The sequence below is a fragment of the Haemorhous mexicanus genome, chromosome 6, assembly GCF_027477595.1.
Source record: "Haemorhous mexicanus isolate bHaeMex1 chromosome 6, bHaeMex1.pri, whole genome shotgun sequence".
Lineage (NCBI taxonomy): Eukaryota > Metazoa > Chordata > Aves > Passeriformes > Fringillidae > Haemorhous > Haemorhous mexicanus.
In genome coordinates this window covers 30,882,972-30,904,861 of record NC_082346.1, presented here as the reverse complement: position 1 = coordinate 30,904,861, position 21,890 = coordinate 30,882,972, and the positions used below count along the sequence as shown (strand labels likewise).

General features: G+C 43.2%; 1 protein-coding gene across 1 annotated transcript in view; it reads right to left on the bottom strand.

The window, feature by feature from the left end:
• The window catches only part of LOC132329040 (deubiquitinase DESI2-like), a 50,266-nt gene that overhangs the window by 5,919 nt on the left and 22,457 nt on the right, over positions 1 to 21,890 (bottom strand). The window contains exons 2-4 of the mRNA XM_059849654.1: positions 12,757 to 12,829; positions 11,324 to 11,417; positions 10,214 to 10,355 (exon numbers count right to left, since the gene is read on the bottom strand). Of these exons, the coding sequence (XP_059705637.1) occupies positions 10,214 to 10,355; positions 11,324 to 11,417; positions 12,757 to 12,829 (309 nt within the window). The remainder of the gene's footprint in view (positions 1 to 10,213; positions 10,356 to 11,323; positions 11,418 to 12,756; positions 12,830 to 21,890) is intronic.

Sequence of the window (21,890 nt, the reverse complement as noted above, 5' to 3'; positions counted from 1 at the left end):
AGAGGAATTGCCTTCTCCTAGCAGATGCTGTTTCAAGATGACTGGCTGAGAACAGCTGTTGCTTAACAAGGTCATCCTTTCAAGTGTTGTGGACATGCTGAGCATGACCAGGCCAACCCATACGCATAGAAGGACAGACATTAGGAGTGTCTATTTTTCCTGCATAGCTAACCAGAAAAATCTTGTGTTTCAGTCTCAAGCCTTGTTTCCTAACATTAGCGAGAAGCAGGTTGCTGCAGATGGAGATACAATGAGGAGGGAGTATACAGGAACTCGGAGAAATGGAGTAGCTTCTTCTGTATGACTGTTGGCAGGACTCCTAAGCAAAAGGTTCCAGTCTCAAAAGCCTTTTAACATATTCAAACAGTTCATTACACTCCTCACACTTTTCATTTATCCTTGGGCAGTGGTCAAAAGGACGGGGGTATTTTTTGCCATCTTCATTTGTGGAAAGGAGGCACTGTTCTCAGGCATTTGCACACACACAGACTGAAAGGCTCCATGAGAGTGTGACAAGGAATGAACTCCCCAGACAGTGTGAACGAACTTAGCCCCAAGGTATCATGCTCATTTATAACAGATAAGGAAGCAGGGGTTTGCATTTGGTAAGACAGATGCAAAAAGCAGATAAAATAAAATAGGTGGATAAACCCACCACATTTACGCCAGCCCCAGAGAGATATTTTTCTTTTGTTAAATTTCCTCTTAAAGTATCTTTGCTTTTATGGATCACATTATAGCGAAAACCAAAATCTGCTGCAGAGGTATATGTTGCAACAAAATCAGATCTTTTTAAAAAAGATTGGAATGATGTGCTAAAATCTTGACACTTAGGGGGGTTGATTTCAGTTTCAAATTACCTGCCAACTCATATTATGCTCCTGCACAAATAGATAAATGGGGAAAGAAGATGGACTGAGAGCTGAAAAGTGCATATAAAAAGTTATCCCAGTAGTAATTTTTGTTGGCCTATTCAGGATAGCAAGGCTGAAGAGGTTAACAGTGGGGGGAAAAATATTTTTTTAGAAACCTTCATTCTAGGAATTCCCAAAGAATTCATAGATTTCAACTTACACACAACATACACCTAGAACTGTTGTTTTACTGCTTGCAGAGACACATCAGGAATGCAATACAGCAGTTTATTAACTGCATGCAGTCAAAACTGTGCATGCATACAGGCAGAAGCAAGATGAAAAATCACATCCATCTGAAAGTATAAATTTATGGGTGCAGGGCATCTTTATAAATAATCTTCTTTTAAACATATGTGGCAGCTAAAAACCAGAAAACAAACACAGCCTGTTCTCCATGGAGCTAACAACATGCAAAGGCTGCTCCAATGAAGCAAGCCTTTCCATCAGCTTCACTGAGGACTGGCTCAGGCACCAGGAAATAAAGCTTTCCTAATGTTCTTTCATGTCCTGTGGCTGTTTGTTTGTTTCTTCATTTTCTTCTGTATTTTATGTCTGTTTGGAGCATTGTCTCCCCTGCCATTAACAGAATTGCACATAGATTTTCACTCAACAAAACACCTACCTCCTCTGCAACAGAGGCAACTGAAAAGCAGTTGTTGACTAAGGAAGACATCAGCATTATTTGTCTACTTAGGATTTGCTAAAGATTGGTTTATAAAAGCTTTTGCTGCTTTTGACTGTGACTCAAATGGCACCTGAACCTCCCTTTCTTTGGTGTTTAATCCTTTCTCTGTGATAGCTTTCAGGCTAAGGAGAGCTTCCTAGAGTTGAATAATTTTATGATAAGAAGGCACATGTGCCTGGGGATGGACCTGAAAAGCTTTAGTCTTGAATTATTCACAGATGATTAAAAACTGCTCTCATTTGCTCCTTGATTCAACAAACCTGCCTTATTTCAGAGAATTTGCTGAAAGTCAAGCTTCTCTGAAGAAGGCAGGATTCTGATGGAGGTTTGTTATGTGTTGTCAGTTTTGCTGTGGCTGAAAAAGGATGGGAGAATATTCAAAGAGAAAATAATAAGTACTGACTACCATCTCCTGTCACTTCAGCACAGCTCCACACTCTCCACAAGTAAAATACAATCCCTCTGTTCTACCAAAACTCCAGCCACATTGACAGAGGACAGCTGGGACAGCCACACCATCAGAAAAGTATACACCAGACACAGCTGTACAGCCAATCACAAAGATGTCTCCTGCTGCACTGCAGTTACAAGAGATGCATATTTCCTGCTATCACACTGACATGCAATGACAATGCCTTCCTCTGCTATTATCAATAGAATAGATCTCTACCAATAATACAAAGGCAGGGCTAAAGAAGCCCTAGCACACATCCTAGACCCAGTGATGCAAGCAAAGCAAACTTGATCAGACCAGGACATCCCCTGTCTCCCAAGGATATTCAGGTGTGTGGCTTTAGCAAACATTTCCATCTGGCATGCAGGTTTAATAATATCCCTGTGGTGCTGACATCAATCATAGGTATGCAAGATGCCTGCTGCAGTCCTCAGTAACCTCCAGGATCCACTGTGCAGACTCCATCTGTTAATCTTCAGGGTATTTCCTGTTGGAGACCATCCTTTTAGGCTGAATTGATAGAGTCCTGGTGACTTCAGAAGACTGGAACCTATTTACTTCCCAGGCTGAGCATTGTAGTGCTGCAGCTCTAGCTGCAAACTGTTTGATAGGGACAAGGTTCATAATCCCTGACTTCTAGGATCCAGCCTCACCTAGGATGCTAAAGAATTTTCCAAGGCTGATCTCAGCCACCTCAAATGCTTCAAAGACTCTCTTTCTCTCCTTTGTCAACAAATAGACCCAGCTCACTTTGTTAACCTCCAGATGTATTTTCCAAGACCACTTCAGCCCAAGGACAAGATCACCAGTTCTCAAAAATAATCTCTTTATAGAAACTTCTGAAAATTCTACAACTTCAAAATGAGCTTCTAAAACAACAAGGACAAAAATTCCAATTTAGACCTCTCTCTTCTCCTGCTGAAATGGGTTATCTCCCTGTTTATGTAAATTATTAAGGTAGGACAGCTCCCACAGGAGAGGCTGAGGGATTCCCTACTTCAGAACATCTTGTGACTGATATTCAGGAGAACTTTTCCTGAAATGTAGGACAAAAGGAAAATAAATCCTTAGTCCAACTTGCTCTCCTGCTCCTCAGCAATCTTCTCTCTTTCAGTTACTTGTGAATGAGTATGTCTCATCAACTAGAAGTTCTGTTTGAACCCACAAAACATCCTAGCAATAGTTTTATTAAAACTATCAGATCCTTCTAAAAGGCTGTTATTTTGAATACCTGGTTTACTCCAAAAATCCTAGTTCAACTCTAATAATGAGTTCAAATTTTAACCATTTGTTCAGATGGCATCTTTGAGCCCTGTCCTTTAGGGCTCAAATCCAATTATTTGCATCAAGAAATGCTGAGCAATAAGGAAACATTTACTATTTAAAGCAGTAAAGGGGTGAAAAGGATCAGTGGGTACAAAAGGAAGCTGGCTAATGAGATACCAATATGTTTTCTCAAAGAGTTTTTAATTCCTGAAATCCAAATGACCTTAATAGGCCTTCTGAACAATGATCAGATGTGGGCACTAACTTCACAGCTGGGTCAAATATTTTTAAAAGGTTTCTCTGGGTTTAAGAGAAAGACGGGGTAATTTGAGAAGCAAATAGGGGTTTTTGACAGTGCTTCATCACCCCTCAGTGATGTAGTGAGATTCTGCTTTCATAAACTCTGGGGTAATTCATACCAGACCATTCAGGTGTTTCTCAAGGTATACAAAGGGTTTTGATCTTTTTCAGTACTTAAGATAAATTACTCACACAAATCAAAAAAAGATCATTCCTCTTTCAAGAAGATGAGGGAAAGACGTCATACAAGAATAAAATCTTTTGCCACTGCCATCCTCAGGTAAAGCTCCAGCATCAGCAATTACTGAGCCAAACCACTGCCTCTCAATTAATTTCCTAATTATAATAAACATCAACTTCATGTGTTATCAAAAGGCCCTGTAAGACCCACTGACTTTATTGCTTTCCCACCACTAGTAAGGCTTTTGGGGACTAAAAGGGGCTGCCTTCCCTGATGCTCAGAAACCACACTTCTTTGATAATGATGTGCTGTATGTCCTGTAGCAAGGTACTGGAGGGTTTCCTTAAATAGGGATAGTTGCTTGGCAGTAATCACATTAATGAAAGGAGAAGGAGGGGGTTCCTTGAGTCATTTCACTTATCTTCCAGTTATGGTGCTGATTCAGAGGTGTTTTTCTCTCTTCCCATGGCAGTTTGTCCTTTTCTGAGACGTGTTTTAGCAACTGTCGTCACTCTAGTAAGAACACAGCTCCACAGCTTATTTAGAAAACTGCAGAAGCATAGAAAATTGCTGGTGAGAAGTCAAATGAGTTGTCTTCTGTTTGTGAATGGGCTAAGAAGCAAAAGCTTTTTCAGAGTCTTTAAGATCCTGTGACATGTGTGATCCTTACACTCAGCACTGAGGAATATCACCGGACTGGAGAAAAACCTCAAAGCAGTAAAACTTCATCCTCCCTCTGATCCTCTAGTTGCTGCTATCTCCTGGGCAGAAGCTGTCCTCAGGCACTGTACACTCAGCATATGCCCACCCATCCAAAGGGCTCAGATTCTTATATTCCCAAACTCAAACCCTGTCCGTCAACCTTCCATCTTTACACGTGTTTGGAAGGATAAGCCGTGCCTCACCCAGGAGCTGCCTTCCACAAGTCCAAATTCTGTTGCAGACTTGCAGGGAAATCATGAGCCATGGCCTTGCACTGAAAAGAGCCTTCTGACAGTAATTTCACAATTCCCTGTGTCTGCATGCTCCGACCCTAACTCATACCCAAAGAACAGACTTGGTGACAAAGTGTATAACTGGAAGTCCTTCTTGGCACATCACATCATAGCTCCTTGTGGCCCGCTGCTGCACTGACCAGTACTTCTGCAAAGCAGTTGCAAGGATAGGACCTAAGACCTTCAGATCCTTACGAGGGAACTTACACTACAGGAATTTGAGTTTGGCTTTTCCATGCCTTTATGTCTTCTTTTAGAGCAATTTGTAACTTCTGTCATTTTTCTGTCTCACATCTCCATGTTCTAAAAGAATTAGGAAATTCAACAGTTCACATTATGGAAAGAACTAATTATTTTAGCCTTTTCTTTTTGTTTTAAAATGTTTTTCTAATCTTCAAAAGCCAGTATTTTTTACCATCTGGCAGAATTTAAACAGTCTTTTTCATCAGCCAGGACAACTCATAAAGAACATAAATATTTTGCAATTACTTGGAGGGCCCTTTGAACGTATTGCTCTAGGTATACATTGGGGAGGATTGCAGGGGATTGTTAGGGACAAAGTAACTTAAAACAGATGATCAAACAGAAGGGCTTCTTCCAATCTTGACATAGTACGAACTGAATTCCCCACACATGCATAACTTAATCAGAATGAAACCCCACTGGAGTACTAAAGCACAGAATAGTACATAAACTCAGAACAGGATGTGAAGTTTGAGATCTGATGATGATGGCTTCACTGATTTTTCTTTGCATAAATTGTAAGCATAAGTCCTCCAAATGGATTGCCCATCCTCTTGGACAGTTTCTTCAGAGAGTATGATACTACTTGATTTTGGGGACTGTCAGCGTAAGCAATGTGAAAGTAGTAAGCTTCTTGCAGGCAAGTTGCGAATCCCAGTTGATTGACCTCTTCATTTTAACCCACAAACAATTTGCTTAAGAGGCTTATGCATGCAGGTATCATGACATCATGTTGCAGGAATCAAGTGGCTGAGGCCACCTTGACTAGATTTTGACTGCTTGACTCAAGGGCCTCTCACATTTTCACACTGACATAGACAGTGAGGGTAGAGGGAGGCTGCAAAGGGTATGAAGTGGTGTGTATAGAGTGACCTTAAATTGGAGCTGGGCAGATGCACAGGGAGTGCATCACATTTCTTTCTTATGATTATCCATCAGGAAATTATGCCCTGCTTCATGTCAGATCTTCCTTCAAAACTAATTAATATGCTGTGCAGACACTTATGCTTTCTGGTGGTTCTTCCCTTCTTGAATAACCCAAAGTTCCTGGTGAAGACGAGTCCACGGGAAGAGACTCCTGATCATGCAGCATGTTCACTTACTGAGAAGGCTGCCATAAAAAGGCATTAGAGACAATGAAGTCTGAACTGCTGCAGCTAAAACTGCAGTATACTTTGTTTCCAGAGAAGCTGCTTTGTGAGTACACTAAGCCATGCCTCTTTGTTCCAATAGCTGCTTGTTAAAAGTCCATAGGGAATTGGCAAAGCAGGGAGAGAGCTAAGTCTTGAGCAAGTTAAATATGCTCAACAATGTGCAGTAGGGAGTCAGGAAACTTCAGAGCTAAGTGGCAACGAGAGAGTAACAAAGAAAGCCCCTTGCAGTTTACAAGTGATGTGGGCAGGAAGTTCAGAAGACTCAGAAGAGATGTTTGGATTCAGGGAGAGGCTCAATGCCACAGCAGCACGCAATGAGGCTGCAATTGCACTGCAAAGTGAGTTTTTTCAGAGGTAGATAGTAGATCAAGGGCATGCCCAGTGGTTAAGTACAGCTTAGCTGCCTGTGCTGGACTTCCGTAGTCCAGGGATTTTTCAAGGTGCATGGCCAAATAGCAGAGTGGTAGTCACAGGTCCAGACATGTCCCTAACCATCAGCAGTCAGCCTGCATGTAGCTCTTAAAGACTATTACCAGTTATCATGGGGAGATCCAAGACATCATCATATTAAATGCAAATTTGACAGAAAAAAAATGTTTCCTAAACAGATGTAGATGGAAGATTTCTGAATGGATGTTCTCTTTGTCGAGAAAACACAGGTAAAGGAAAAGAAAACAAAAAAATCTGAAAATAAAGTGTGGTTTCAGCAGTCCTTCTCAGCATGTGGAACCTGTCCTACAAGTCCTGGCAATTGAATATGTGACTGTTTTCTCACAATATGATTCTAAGTAAGCTGATCCAGGAAGGAGGGCCAATCTTACACCTCCTTTCATTTCTCTCCGCAGAATTGTGATCCCAGCCAGCAGCACACATGGCTACATTTACCCTCAGTCTATAAAACCAGATTGCATTATCCTCCCAGCCCATGGCCCTGCCACAGGGACAAGCTGTGTATGGATACTAATTAGCAATCCCACAGCCAGCTGAGGAAATTAGGGTGCCTGAACACAGCTCCCTAGCACAGGACCTACAACCCTCAAGGCCTGCCAGCCAGGTCTGTGTAAACACTCATTAACTCAGACATCACCACTCAGCTATAAAGCTCTGCCTCTGATTTTGCATGCTGAAACAAAACAATACAAGCAAAAAACCAGGCAACTAACACTGGCAGATGAGGGAGCTGTCATCAGAAGATTTCAGGGCCCCTTTTTAAGGAAGGAAATAACCCAGTATGCAAGGAGGGGGATACTTTGGCACAGCAGAGGGATGTGACCTGCCTGGCATTACCCAGAAGGCTCAGAACAACCATCTCCTTGACTGTGCACACAATGGTTTATGCCTGTAAGCAGAAAAGCCTAAAGGGCTGTTGGGAGCAGAGCTGGGCATTCCCTCTTTCATGCCAAAAAGCATCCTCCACCCCAAGCCCTCTCTGGGGTGAAAGGACATTGTGGTACCTACAGCATCACCTTTCAGATGGGCTACAGCCCACAGAGAGATCGAGAATTTGCACACAAAATCCTTGGCATCTTTGCTTTTGTGGGTGGAATGAAACCCCAGGTTCCAGTGCTTCATTATGTTGAGCAAAATTTCTACATCATTTCTTTTAATTCTTTGAATTATTTTTCCAGTTTACTGTCTCTGTCACATAACATGAGTATGCTATAATAGGTGCTAAATAGTTTTGCTGTTGTTGTTATTATTGCTCCTTTGCAGAAAAGAGCAATACAAACACTAAAGAGACATCTCAGAATTGATTTTTGGGTGCAAATATAATTTCTGTTTTCTGGCCAATATGGTGACACAGGCTTGTGAGCCAGTCATCATGTAGTCAGCATGTTCTGTGCACTGTGAGGATGCATCTTGTGGCTCTGTGTGGAAGGGACTGGAGCTTCCCAATGGGGTGATTTTTGGTTTGTTTAGTTTTAATGGGAACTATAGGAAGAAGAAGAGAAAAAAAATCATGTAGGCTGGGACGTAAAGAAAGCATTCAGATGTTGAGAATATAAGCTTTCAGTTCTGTCTCAATAGATTTCAAGCAGACTTTTCAGGACATTCTGCTCCTGGGCCTGCTGTCCAGCTCCTCTGGGTTTGCATTTGTAATGCATTAGAGAGGGCTGATAAACACAGGCATATGTGAAGAGCAACAGCAACAAAAAGTCCTGCTTGCCTATAACGGGCTTATTTAAATGGACGTAAATCTCAAGAAAATTCTGCTCCTGGGAGCAGAAGTGTCAGAACCAGCCATTCAGGCTTTTGCTTTACAATCTAGACAGGTTGTGGGGCAATGAATGAGTGCTCTAAATTCACCAAGAAAGCTCTTGCAGGAAAACTTAACCCTAAACTCCACTCCTATAAAGATGCCCACTGAAAGCATATTGAAAACAAAACTCAAAATACACTACTAGTTTTTCTATAAGATCTTTTACTTGACTTGTGTTAGGAAGGCTGGACAAGGGAGGGGCAGTGAGGATACACTGATGTGTAGCAGTAGAATCAAGGAAGAATGGCTTTGAGCTTATAGCTTAGAGACAAGACAGATATTTTACCTTTCAAAGTGCATAGTAAGCAGTGACTCTATTTCACTGCTGCAGGTAAAGGATTTTGTTTATCTTTTCCTAGTAATCCCACAGCTTTCTCCTGAGTCTCCTTCATAATTTTTAAAGCTCCTATTTTCTGTTTTAGTAATTTGATATTTGATTCCAAATTAGTAGTGTGGCTAATGTTGATTTGCTCGCTGTACTGCTTGGAACTTCATTCTCTGTTTCCACCAATTAAATTCCTTCCTGTTTGTTTTAATTTGCTAACATTTGTAGAAAGGACTCTATATATAATTAATAAGGATGGAACCAATAGAGGATTGGTGTTCCTAAGAGCCTAAGCAGGTCCCTTGTAAATCAATTGCTGGTTCTCTGATTCACTCAGTATTTTCTTACAAAATCATACAGTACCTTTTCCACACATCTCACTTGGGATCTGTGATGGGCTTGTTTGGGGATGAATGAACAGTAGTGACAAAAGAGATTATTGGCATAGGACCCTTGCCCCATATGATGAAGAAAGACAAGAGATGTGTAATTAATTAGAATGAGGATTCCAGAAGGAGAAATTAAAGTTTCACTGATACAGCAATCCTACCCTATCATGACAAATTATAGTCTCTCCTTGAGTTTGCTATAAAGTAAATATGGAAAGCACAGAAAGAGTTTTTATGGAAAGTCACTTCCATTTTGTGCTTTTCCCATCTTTTTCTGACACTGGAATAATCTGGAAATCAGATTTACACAAACATTGAATATTCACACCTTAATTGAAACACACTTTAACCAGCTCATCTGGGAGTTGAGGAGGAAGGCAACTTCCCCCCAAAATAATCACATCTTTGGGAATCAAAAATCAGATATGCCAAAATCAGCAGATGGAATAAAATTTGTGTTTCTCTGTCCTTCAGTTGTCTCTGAATAGAAATAACAGCTCTGTTATAATAATTTCTCAAAACTCACAGTGGTTTTGAGAACATGGAATAACACCGAAGATGTCCATAAGATAATTAATTCTTTTTTTTAATAGGTTTGGATGGTGCATATTAAATAAAGAAAAAGAACACCCACTCTCTGAATACTGCAAATTTTTGTTTCCAGAACACTGATGAACCATTTTTATGCCTTTGCAGATCTTACACTGTTATTTATGTTTGTTATAACAATGAGGCACATTTGCATGCTAACGAGGTCTGTCCTTTCAATTCCTGCTCAGCACCTGTTTAGTGAACCAAATTACAAGCAATCCTATTTTCCCCACACAGTTTGGACCAAACATGTGATAAACTCTCCACATCTCTACCTCCTGATCCCATCCCTTTCAACAGCAAAGGGCTTCCAAAAATACTAAGGGCAAAGAGAGAATATTTGGCTATGGGCTCTGACCTGGCAGGGTGTGCTGACCCCAGGGCCCTTTCTGTGAACATTACTACAGATCTGAAGCAGAAAAAAATGAAAAAATAAACCCCTTTTGTGCCCACCTCAGCCAGAGCAGAAGAAAAGTGATTGCAGTTCTTGTGCATCAAGTGGTACGCGTTTCCTTTGTATTCCTTGCCCAGCTCTTCCATAATCTTATCCACGTCCTCTTCTGTGAAGTCTGTAGTGCCCAAGGCAATGGATTCTCTAGTTAAAATCAAAACATACAACAGGAAGAACAGAAAGATACAGTGAAAAGTGTGATACATACCAAGGGAGAAAGAAACTATCAGATATTGGCAAGAAGGACAGGCTTAAAATGTTATGGACGTGCATAGTTGAGGCTATCAGAGACTCTCACTAACAGAATGGCACAGTAATACCCACAAAGCAAGTTATCACACAGGCAACAGTCCTGAGATCTTCTTGCTCACCACCAGGGAAGTCTCAGCTCTGGGCATCTGCTCCTACTCTGCCCATCATCTCAGAAGAGAAACTTCTATTGCAAGAGACGAGATGTTTTTTCCACAATTGAGAGGGTCCCCTGGGCCAGGAAGGAGCAGACTGAAGACTTTATGTAGAAACCTATTGCTTCTCCCAATATTCCCTCAGTAGCACTTGCTCTGAAATGGCCCTCAACACAAACTGGTGGTCTGGCAAGGTCAAGCTCCCCTTGCCCCACTGTCCCACAGTCTGAGCATCTCGAACAACACAAGACTGCAGCATCTTCTCAGGCTCCTCTAACAGCCAGTCTGTCCCTTGTAACAGAGCAGCAAAAAACACACGTGATGACTTCAGGTACTCTGTGCAGTATCCATAGATAGGGGGTACCCATTAAAGGAGAAGTCTTATTTTTTCCCCCTGTGCATTTGCTCTGTGTAACAGGAAAACTGGGAGCACAGAAGATGAATTAAATGGGAAAAGAGAGCTGCACTCATTCATAAGTGTGCTTTTAATCCCTGACAAACACAGTTCATCACTGTTCCCTGTACGCACTCTTTTATCCACCTCCAAAATCCCTGCAGGGTTGCCTTTGAATCAGGATCATGGAAAGGATGGCAGTGAGGGCACTTATGAGGAGAGTGAAAGGAGGACCCAGAGGACAGGACTTCCCTGCTCCCCCTACACTGATGGCTACCAGGAGCAGAAGGGAAGATGTAGAAAAGGGCCCTTACTTGAATTTAAAGGTCTCGCCAAGTTCTACCGCACTGCCGGGTGTGATCTCGAAAATCCCACTGAAAGGGTAGGGATGCCCTCCATAGGCAAACTCTGACAAGAAAAGAAACAGACTGTGAGTAATTGAATGAACGCCATGTCAGGAAAAAGTCTATGGCAGCTGTCTGCATGGCTCAACATCAGCACCAGGGGCTGGGCCGTTGCCAAAATCTGTTTCAGCCAGACTCTGAAAGCCATTTTCACTGCCTGGTTACCTTTTGAACTGAGGATGCCCTCATAGCCTCCCTCCATGCTGGCACTACGGCTTTCCCACAGCACCAGGAAAACTCTGAGTCTGTCTCTGTCCTCATCCAGGTGGCTTTCTCTCAGTGGAAAGTCCTGCATTGAAGGAATCTGGCTAAACTGTGAGAGGCTTCCAGTGGTGCTACGAAGCTGGAAGAAGTCATTTCTAGAGCAGGGAGAAATCAACTCTTCCAGAGGGATTTACAGGCAGTGAGTGGGAAGTCTTTGCAGAAAACCAGGCTGATTGTGCTCTGCTGCCTCAGCACACAGGTCAGGCCAGGGAGTCCCTCCGTGTCATACAGGGCACCTTGCAGGGCCTGTGAAACACAGCCTGTGATCCTCGTGGTGCCACACCCGCCATCTCACAGGGCCTGTGAAAGCCTGTGTGCTCAAGATGGAAACAGCACAACAGGGGTTCTGGCTACTGCAAGGCACTGCATGAAAATACCATGAGTGAGTAGCCAAGTCATTCCTGTTTAATGCTGAAAAAGGAAACAAAGTCCTAGTGTTGCTAGTTCATCCTTCCCCACACTACAGATGTTTTCCAGATCCCTTGACTTTTTAAATGGGTGGCTCTTATCAGCTTGTACCCCACCCAGACAATTTTAAAAGTCTTACATGACATTTTCCTTTCTTTGTTACTCTACTGTTTCAAATCAACAGTTTCCAGTATCTGGAAACCCAGATTCCAAGATTTCTAGGCCACGTTCTAGACCACATTCATAAAGAATAACTGAAGAAAAGATTTTTCCTGACAGGGAATTAGCACAAACATATCTGCAGGCCTTAAGACACCTGATCCACCTCTCTTCCCCCTCCCTCATTTCTCCCATTCTCTATCCCCCTCCTTCAGTACAGAATGGCTTTCCAGCATTGCTCCTCCCATCTGCCATCCTGCTACACCTGCACAAGCTATACAGGCTACAGTTACAGGCTGAATAAGAAGGACTGTGTGGGTCATAACAGAACTGCATGAGTTCCTCCTAGACTCCACAATGGACTCTGAAAAGAGAATTGGCTGAGTTTTTCAGCTTTTATCCCTCAAAACATTCCTTACCAAAAGCTGGAAGTTTGGGGTGTTTTTCCATATCAGACTAGCCATACAGTTGTCCCCATGTTCTGCAGGCAGTAAAAGGGAAATACTTCATACCTCTGCCGTAGATCTCGATGCCAGAGTGGAAGACACCAATCCCCAAGGTGGAGGTGTATTCGTTTATCCAGTACTACAGTAGGAGAAAAGCCACATTGGGAAGCATTAGTGGAAAAGAAACACATGATCTTGGTCTAGGGTATATCCCCATCTCCCCAGCTCCTCTTAAGGAGAAGAGAGATTTTGAAATTATCTTGAGACAAACAAATTGAGACTCTTACAGACCAACAGAAGTGGGCACTGTGTTTATTCAGCTGGACTGGATTAGCTCTCAAAAAAATGGTCATCTAACCCTTTACAGCTAAGATACTAACCTGTATTAAGATACAGCTGGACCTGAACCTGCATAGACCCAGCTGCTACAGGATGTGTGATTATTTATCTATCTTCTCACCTGATACCTGACACTGAGTCAGTTTTATCAATTCACTTGCCTTATTTAACCTTCAAAATCTTCAGTAAGAGAATCCCCAATTATTTCTGACATACCTTGTAACATCACCACCCAGCACCCCTACTTATTATTAGTTTGTTTTTAAGCAAAGAGATCATAGAGATGGAGGTTTGTTGCCCCAATAGGTCAGAGAAATTTTCAAGAGGAGCCGTTCAGTGACTCCTTTGTCTGGAGCCCAGCGTTCCCCCGTTACATTTAGAGCAGAGAAGCACTGCAGTCCAGTGCATGTGTGTGATGCTCCTCCGCCAAGCGCTGCGCAGAGCCTGTTTCCACCACACCGTGAAGGACAAGTCCCAGCTAAGCTAATTCCAGAGCAAGAAGCTGAACAGCCACGCCAGGGCAATGCTGCATTGGAGATAATTAGCCCTGCTCAGCGTCAGTGTTTATTAGGTCAGCTGCAGAGCTGCACTGCTACAGAAGTGATGTTTTCAGGCACTGAGGAAGCTGCCCATGCCTGGTATATTTGCAGTTCACTTACAGCTGCTGTGCAATGAAGATACATCTTCTAGTAACTTAGAGCAACTAAATTCTGGTTTTAATCTACCACTGTGAGGAAAATGAGTGCTGCTCACTTGCTCCTGTACAAGGACATGACAGGTTCATTAAACTAAAATTCTCTTCTGGGTCTGGTAGCAGCTCCTTGTGTGCACCCTCCCTGTGTCTGGTGTCACTGAGCTGCCCATGGTATGAGTAAGAGCCCCTCTGCTGTCAGGCAGCCAGAGGTCTGGCATACTCCAACTACTGGGCTTGCACTATTTGCTTACATATTTATGATGACTACAGTAGCTCTGTAAATCACCTGAAAATGCTTTCTGCAAATCCACTGCTACTGTGAAAAAACACAATAGCTTTGATATAAGAGCCATAGACCCAAGCCTGACTTAATGTATGGCTAATCTTGATATCTTAAACCATGTCCCCAAAAATGCTTGCCTCTGGGAACACAGCAGTTCCATTTCCTTCCAGAAAAGGCTGCAATGCTTCTTGTTCTTTGTGGTTTTTTTAATCACAAATGATGTATTGTTGCAGGAGGGCAGCAAACTGCCTGACCCCAGGTAGACTTCTGCCCACTGCTCTCTGCAGACCTTATGTAACCTCCATTTACTTCTTCACTTGAATTATGCAAACTCTTGTTTTTAGGGTCAGGTAGCTCTCAGCCTCTACCAGTTGGGACAGCACATTAGCAGTGAACCCTTAGTTGAACACCATGCCTGGGATTTAGGTGCCCTTGCCTTCTGCTGCCCTTCCCCACAGTTCTCTGTTGCCTCCCTATTCTGACTGGGGAAGAAGATAAAGGTGGAGGCCACATATGACACCATGGGACAAAAGTCTGTCTCCCCTGGACACAAAACCCTGCGTTCAGTTCCTGAATGTCCCACACCTCAGAGAATCATAGAATCTTTAAGGTGGGACAATACCTCTAAGATCATCAAATCCAGCCATCAACCTAGCACCACCACTATGCTCACCACTAAACCATGTCCTCCGTGCCATATCCCCTCCTTTTTTGAATACTTCCAAGGATGGTGACTCTACCACTTCCTTGTAGAGCCTGTTCCAATGCTTGACAACCCTTTCTGTAAGGATATTTTTTCTAATATCTATTCTGAACCTCCCTTTACACAACTTGAGATCATTTCCATCCTGTCACTTGTTGCCTGGGAGAAGAAACCAACCCTCACCTCACTACAGCCTCCTGTCACGTGGTTGTAGAGAGCCATCAGGTCTCCCCTGAGCCTCACTTCCTCCAGGTTAAACACTCCCAGCTCCCTCAGCTGCTCCTCAGACTTGTGCTCCAGATCCTTCACCAGCTCTGTTGCCCTTCTCTGGACCTGCTCCAACACCCCAATGCCCTTCTGGCAGTGAGGGGCCCAAAACTGGATACAAGATTTGAAGGGCGGCACCAGTGCCGAGTACAGAGGCACAATCACTGGCCTGGTCCTGCTGGCCAACCTATTGCTGATAGAGACCAGGATGCCATTGACCTTCTGGGCCACCTGGGCACATACTGGCTCATGTTCAGCTGCTGTAGACCAGCTCTTTCAGGTCCTTTTCTTCCAGGCAGCTTTCCAGTCATTCATCCCCCAGCCTAAAGCACTGCCTGGGTTTGTTGTGACTCAAGTGCAGGACCTGGCATTTCACCTTACTGCCTCTCATATGATTTGTTACAGCTCATTGATCCAGCCTGTCTAGATCCCTCTGCAGAGCCTTCCTACCTCAAGCAGATCAACATTCCTGTCCAACTTAGCCTTGTCTGCAAAATGACTGAAGGGGCACTCATGGGTTAACTCCTCATAGTCCCAGGTAGTCTCAGTGAGCTTCAGAGAAACACTGGTTTCTCAAGTCCTACTGAAACAAGTCCCACATGACATGGGAAGTAGGTTGTCTTCTTCCCTCAGGCTGAGCTATTGTCTTGTGGCAACAATACAACCAAAACATGCCCAGGTCACGCCAGCTGCTTTGCTTAGAAGTAACTAATAGGAAGAGAAGGGAGACTTTTTAAATCAGAAATATTTTTGCCAGTTATCAAAATCAGGGCTATCTGCAGAGCCTCATCTGCGTCAGGCTTTGTATTTCAAACACAGAAGTTACACCGAAAGCCACTTGCAGCTGTAGCTTTTTCTTCTTCCATATTAAAGGTTATGTTGAACCCAAACAACAAGCAAACAAAAAAACCTCTCACTGACTACTTGTTAGAGTAATATTCTGATTCTTGACCACCTCATTCATACAGAGCACTCTCAGATCACAAGCCTGCCCTGTGTCCCAAGCACTCTTCTTCACAGTACAGAATTTCAGCCCCTGCAACACATCCTCCCCAACTCCAGGAGCAGACAGGCCTCAGGACATCTCTGAAAGCACAAGTGAGGGGAGGCTTCTCCAGACATAAAGAAGAGAGAAGCAAAAGTGTTTCTCTGGCTGATGCCAGGTGTTGCAAGATTATGACCATCACATGGACATTTCTGTACTTAAATGGTGTATTTTTCAGTATTAACTCCTTTAAATGAGCTATTATGGACTGAAGTGCAACAACCTCAACCACATTTGAACTGAACAGAAGCTATCCTCGTGTAGTACTTTCTTTCAAATAATTTAAATCACACAAAGGTGTTATTGAAGCGGGGTCTGATTTGCATCTTGGTTCAATTGATACAATACTGATATGACCTACTAGCAAGACCAAAGTGCAAGGCAGCTCTGAATCACGGCTGTACTGTCCTCATCTCACCCCTGTCTCCAGGGTGCTGTAGAATCTGCCTCTGGTGTGTGACTGAACTCACAGTGAACGCCTCGCAGCACTTTGGCACAGCCCCCCGCTTGTCTCGGAGGAAGCTGTGCTAAAGTGAACATGTCAGTCACTTGCTGAGCTGGAAAAGAGAATCCAAGCCAGATTTGAAACCAGGTTTGTACACACATGCACGAGCTGGCCTTGTTTTCCAAGGGGTTTGCAATTCTGAGCATAAGAACAGCAGCAACAGTCAGCAAATACTCATCTCAGGAGTAAAGTGGCTATTGCTTAGATTAAAAACAAAAATAGGCAGCCTGTTCAGTCAGATGAAGAGCCAGGGAACTGAATACAGCAGTATCTTAAAGGGAGTTGTGATTCATACTTGCATTGCACACTGCCTGGAAAATTGTGCCCTAAACCATACACAGAGGGACTTAGAGCATTCTGTCTCATTTCCATGTTCAACAGAGAACAGCTCAGATGATAAGAGAGGCAGGGAGGAAGGCTAACCATGCTACAATCACCTCATAATAGCAGCAGATAGCCCAAAACTCAAAATTCAAACCCAGAGAGGAACCTCTGCATTTAGTTTGTAGTCTATCAGTTAATAGCTTTTAAGGAAGGTCTCTGATGAAGTAGAATTTGAAAAATTTCAGGTTTTATTCAGGTTTTCCCTGATTTTCTGTGGTTTGGTTCAGAGGTCGGTAATAACAAGTGAGATAGTTTAGATTCTGGGGGATACTCTGAGTCAGTTCTTGTGTTATTCCCTTCATTAATCCATCTCACAGAGGTAGAAGTAAAAGTCTTACCAGAACAGTGAACCATGCCTTAACTTTCCAGAAAAGAAAGAAACTAAAAAGCTTCATTATATTGACATGCATCTTTTAGGTCTAGAATAGAGAAGCAGATGATGTGATACTGGCAGATCATCCTGGGGGGTTCCAGAGCAGGAGTTCCTAGGAACTTGTGCCAGAAACATGAGTGCCCAGATAGAAGTGGCCCATCCATGTAACCACTGACTTCCACAATCAACTAATACTGTACTATAACATTTAAGTTTCTGTCACTAACTCTCTCTTCCCTACTTCAGACCTCCTTCATTACTTTCCATGGTTCTGCCACCAAAATCTTTCCTGCATCAGTGTGCTCAGCAATTTACCTAAACAGCTCCCCAGATGCTGGAGACAAGACCTCTTCCTTGAGTATCACAGATATTCTGAGCACTTGATACTTTCTCTGAGCAGCCAACACACAGTGTTGCATTTATCACCACAACACTGACTGGATATTCCACTCCACCAGATCCATCCACTACTGAACAGATGCTAAGCCTTCCTTCATTATGACCTGTATGAACATATAGGAAAGAAATCCATCAGTTATTAATTAGATCTGATTTCAATAAATAGCTGCACTCGGAGTACCCGGTGTCAGAGATCCCTGCCGAGAGCTCTACTCCTCACCAGGTGTCACACACAAGCAATGTCTGAGCCAGCATACCAGGCTAGAGAGAGCTTGCCTCTGACCTCATCTGGTGCTCTGATGTGCAGGTATGAGCACACACTACTGTGACCGGGACACCTTTACCAGGGATGGGTGCAGATGATGAAACAGTAACTAACTCGTCCCTATCTCTTCTCAAAGCACCATCTGCATATAATTCAGAAGGATTACTTCCTTTTTCCTGTGAGTTCACTGGCAGAGCTTTGCTTCTAGGAGAAAAGAAAAAAAAAAAGTTAAAAATCATATTTGGACATTGCTAGGGAGCAAGGAGCATGTTATGGGACTTGTGTCAACACAGGTCCCATAAGAGACTGTCAGCCCTGCTTGATTTTAATCCTTTCCTTCTTGAGGGCCAAGTCACACACTGTATTTGGCCCTTTACAGGGATGTCTCCTCTTTATAGGATAGGGGATCTGGCTTGCTGAAGAGACCCTTGGCTCAACACATCCAAGTGGAGAACACCCAGGGCAGCGCTTGCTGCTGCAGTCAAGTTACCTAAGCAGCCTCACGAAGACATGCAAAGGACTGCACTAACAAATACACTGCTCAGCTGTATCTCAAACACCAAGAGAATGCTCTGCAATGTTAAATCTCAGCACAAAAGGCAGTCTTTTAAAAGCAACATCAGATTGATGCAGGAGACCAGCTAGGGAACATCAAAGTAATAGCTCAGCATTATGTCCTGAGATGCATTGATCCAGAAATTTGAGAGCACAAAAGATAAAACTGGAGGGGAAAGCTAGAGAACAGCATTTCAGGAAACCTGCCAGTAAAACCCCAGCTGTTTACAGCATCCAGCCAGCAGCTTCAGAAGAGTTTGTTTCCTCAATTCATTTCTCTAAATCAAGATCCAGAATCTTGGGCCCACAGAGGTGGAAGGAAGTAATCCATTAAAGATCACAGATTATTCCCCATGTAAGGCTTGCAGGGGTGAAGGAAGCTTTACTTCAACTACAGACTTGCAGAACAGGGGGCTTCCTGCAGATCCAGGGCTCTTCAGTCATATTGCAGCAGTGCTCACTTCTGTTCCACGGCCCAGGCACGCACACAGTCCTGCAATATGTCCCAGTCTTTCTGCTGTTCACCCCTTCTGCCCTGGAGCTCTAGTGATAAAAACTCACTCTCATGTGGGATGACGTCAAATTTTACAGCATGGCTACTATTAGCAAGTTTTCTTTTGCAATTGGGTGAGACTCAAACTCATTTCAGTGTGACCCATGTCTCTTAAACTCCATTCTCCAGGAGTCCAAGGCTTGTGTATTCATCAAGTCTAAAATGCTATTTTCCTAATACTACTGGGAATACAGATTAAGTCGAAAAGGGTTTAAACACATGTGGGCAGAACAGCAACTAAATAAAGCTTAACAGAGTATTGAGGAGTGATGACACAGACCTGTCTTTGCTACTTCACACCTGGGAAAAGCTGCCTGGGTGGGTCCTCCCTCCAGCACACACAGAACATGGCTCTTCCAGCTGGAGGATCGTCTCCTGTGTCAGGTCCTCTTCACTGTTGGAAAAGCCATCAATCTGCACATCATGGACATGGGTGTGAAAGCCCATCAGGTCACTCCAAATCCAATCAGCCAAAAGCACCTGCTTTAGTCAGGTATGTTAACTTTCAGCTACAATTCCAGTGTTAAACAAACAAAATGCTGCAGTGAGGAGGTCTGTGTTTACAAACAGGCACAGCCTCCAGTTGCAGTAGGCAATTACTTTCAAGTATCACAAAAAACAATTCCCAGGGTGTAGCCACTGCCCTGCTTGCAAAAAACCCAACTGGCAGAACTGATTAAAGCTCAGGAACTACAGGTTTTCTTCCAGGAGAGCATTCTCAAATACTGAGAACTCTGCAGCTTCAGTGCAGGAAGAGAGCTTGTTGTAGATCTGATAAGGCAGGGATACACAAGGACCCCACTCAAGAACCCCACTTCATACTTGGATTGGCTGAAGAACAGACATCTGAGGAGCAGAGTCACAGAAAAAAGAAAAAGACAAAGCATCCTTTGGCATGCAACTGCCTCTGCTCAGGAATTTCCTGGGAAACAACAGCATGATACTTAAACCTGATCCTGCTAAACATATTCCCTCATGCAAACCCACAGATACTAGGAGAGGAGACCCAAGGCAGGATGCTCAATTGCAGCCTTGAGAGGAATAGGAGGACAAGCCTCTGTGGGACTGCAGCAGCCAGCTCTGTCTCAGCAGATCTTCTATTTCAGCCAAGTTCTGCTCTGCAAAGGAACTTTTCTTCTCAGGTTGGGCTAAATACATTCCTTGGCTGTCTCCTCAGGAAGAATTTCTTCAGCGTTTACTGTGACTTTTCAGACATTATTATAATATGTATCTGAATTGCCTGATGCATGAGCCAACAATAAAACCTTTACAATCAAGAAGCATAAAGAGCTTATTTCAGAGGCTTCTAAAATGCTGTGTGTGGATTAAAAACTGATGCTGCTGCTGAGAGAGATTGGAAATCTACTTATGCTTCAATGTTGTGACGCAATGCGATTTTAGTGGAAGAATATGAGGACAGAAAATATTAATCATGCCGTGGAAATGAAACAGTAAGCATTTCACAAGTTAACTTTTGTGTGTATTCAGAATATTTTAATTAAAAGTCACAAGCAAGATTTAGCTGTGGCAATGGGATACATCCAGCATTTCCACTTACAGCCTCATCCTATAAATGGTAGGCACAGTTCTAGCTCAGTATATTGGTATTACTTGAAGTCTCTTACAATTTTCTGCTTTCTCCATTACTGTTTAGTAACCTCCATTACCCTGTTACACAGCTGGCAGGTGTTGTCCTGAGCAGAGCTTCCTTCCTGCAGCTACATCTGTGAGGTGTTTACAAGTTGGCTGCTGTGTATCCTTGGCCTCAAGGCATGTACATCTGAAGCTGCTATTCAGAGGCAGCTCACCCGGTGTGCTCTGCATTAAATACAGTTCTCTTGTTGAGGAGAGCCAGCACTCATCCAACTCATGCTTCAGTGCTTGAGTGAGAACCTGCCTCACAGACAGACATAGGGCAACTTCCTGGCTAAAATAAACAACTATTTTCTGTCCCTGCAGAATGACCATCCCTGTCTCTTCTGTTTGTAGATTCACACAAAGCCAGCCCACCAGGCCAAGGGTTTGTCACACCAGTCACACTAATGGCCCATCTCAGCTGTCTGTGTACCAAACATGGTATTTAAAGCAGCCTGTTTACAGCATACAGGAAGCAAGATGCCATTTTTCCAACCTCCACCTGTTTCCCTAAACTCCATTACTGACTGTGCCTGAAGGAGTCAGCTCAGTGAGCCAGGGTGGGACTGGGGACATCAAGCAGAAGTCACTGAGGGGGGGTTGCTGGAGTGTGTTCCAGTTCCAAGAGCCTGTCCCACACAGTAATCTTATAAGCAGCCCTCAAGAAGGATTATCCATGCTATTGCACACCCCTTTGCATGCTGTATCCCCTTAGTTTGGACAACTTTTATGAAACTCTTCATCTCAAGCATATGAAGCCAGAAAAAAAAGCACATCCATTGGCAGGATTACACTGAAATATATTCACTCATGTAATGTGCCTGAGAAACTTACACGTGTTGGAAACTTAAGGAAGTAATAATACCTTTGCCTTAGATGCATTCACAATGACAAATTGAGAGGTATTGGAAAAGAACAGCAGCAAAATGATCATGGAAGTGGCAAGACTGACATATAAGAATTAATTTAGAAGCACTAATAGCTTGGCAAAGCACTGACTGCAAATGACAAGTCTTCAAACATTTGAAAGGCTGACATGAATTATGGGAGAATACTGCTTAACAATGATACAAAAGATTCAAGTAGGAGCAACATACTTCGTTTTTTTAAAAAAAGAGAGAATTTGACTAAGTGCTTAGAAGATTCCTGGCAGCAAAAAAAGAACAAGAAAACATTTGTATGACTCAAAACCAGATATTG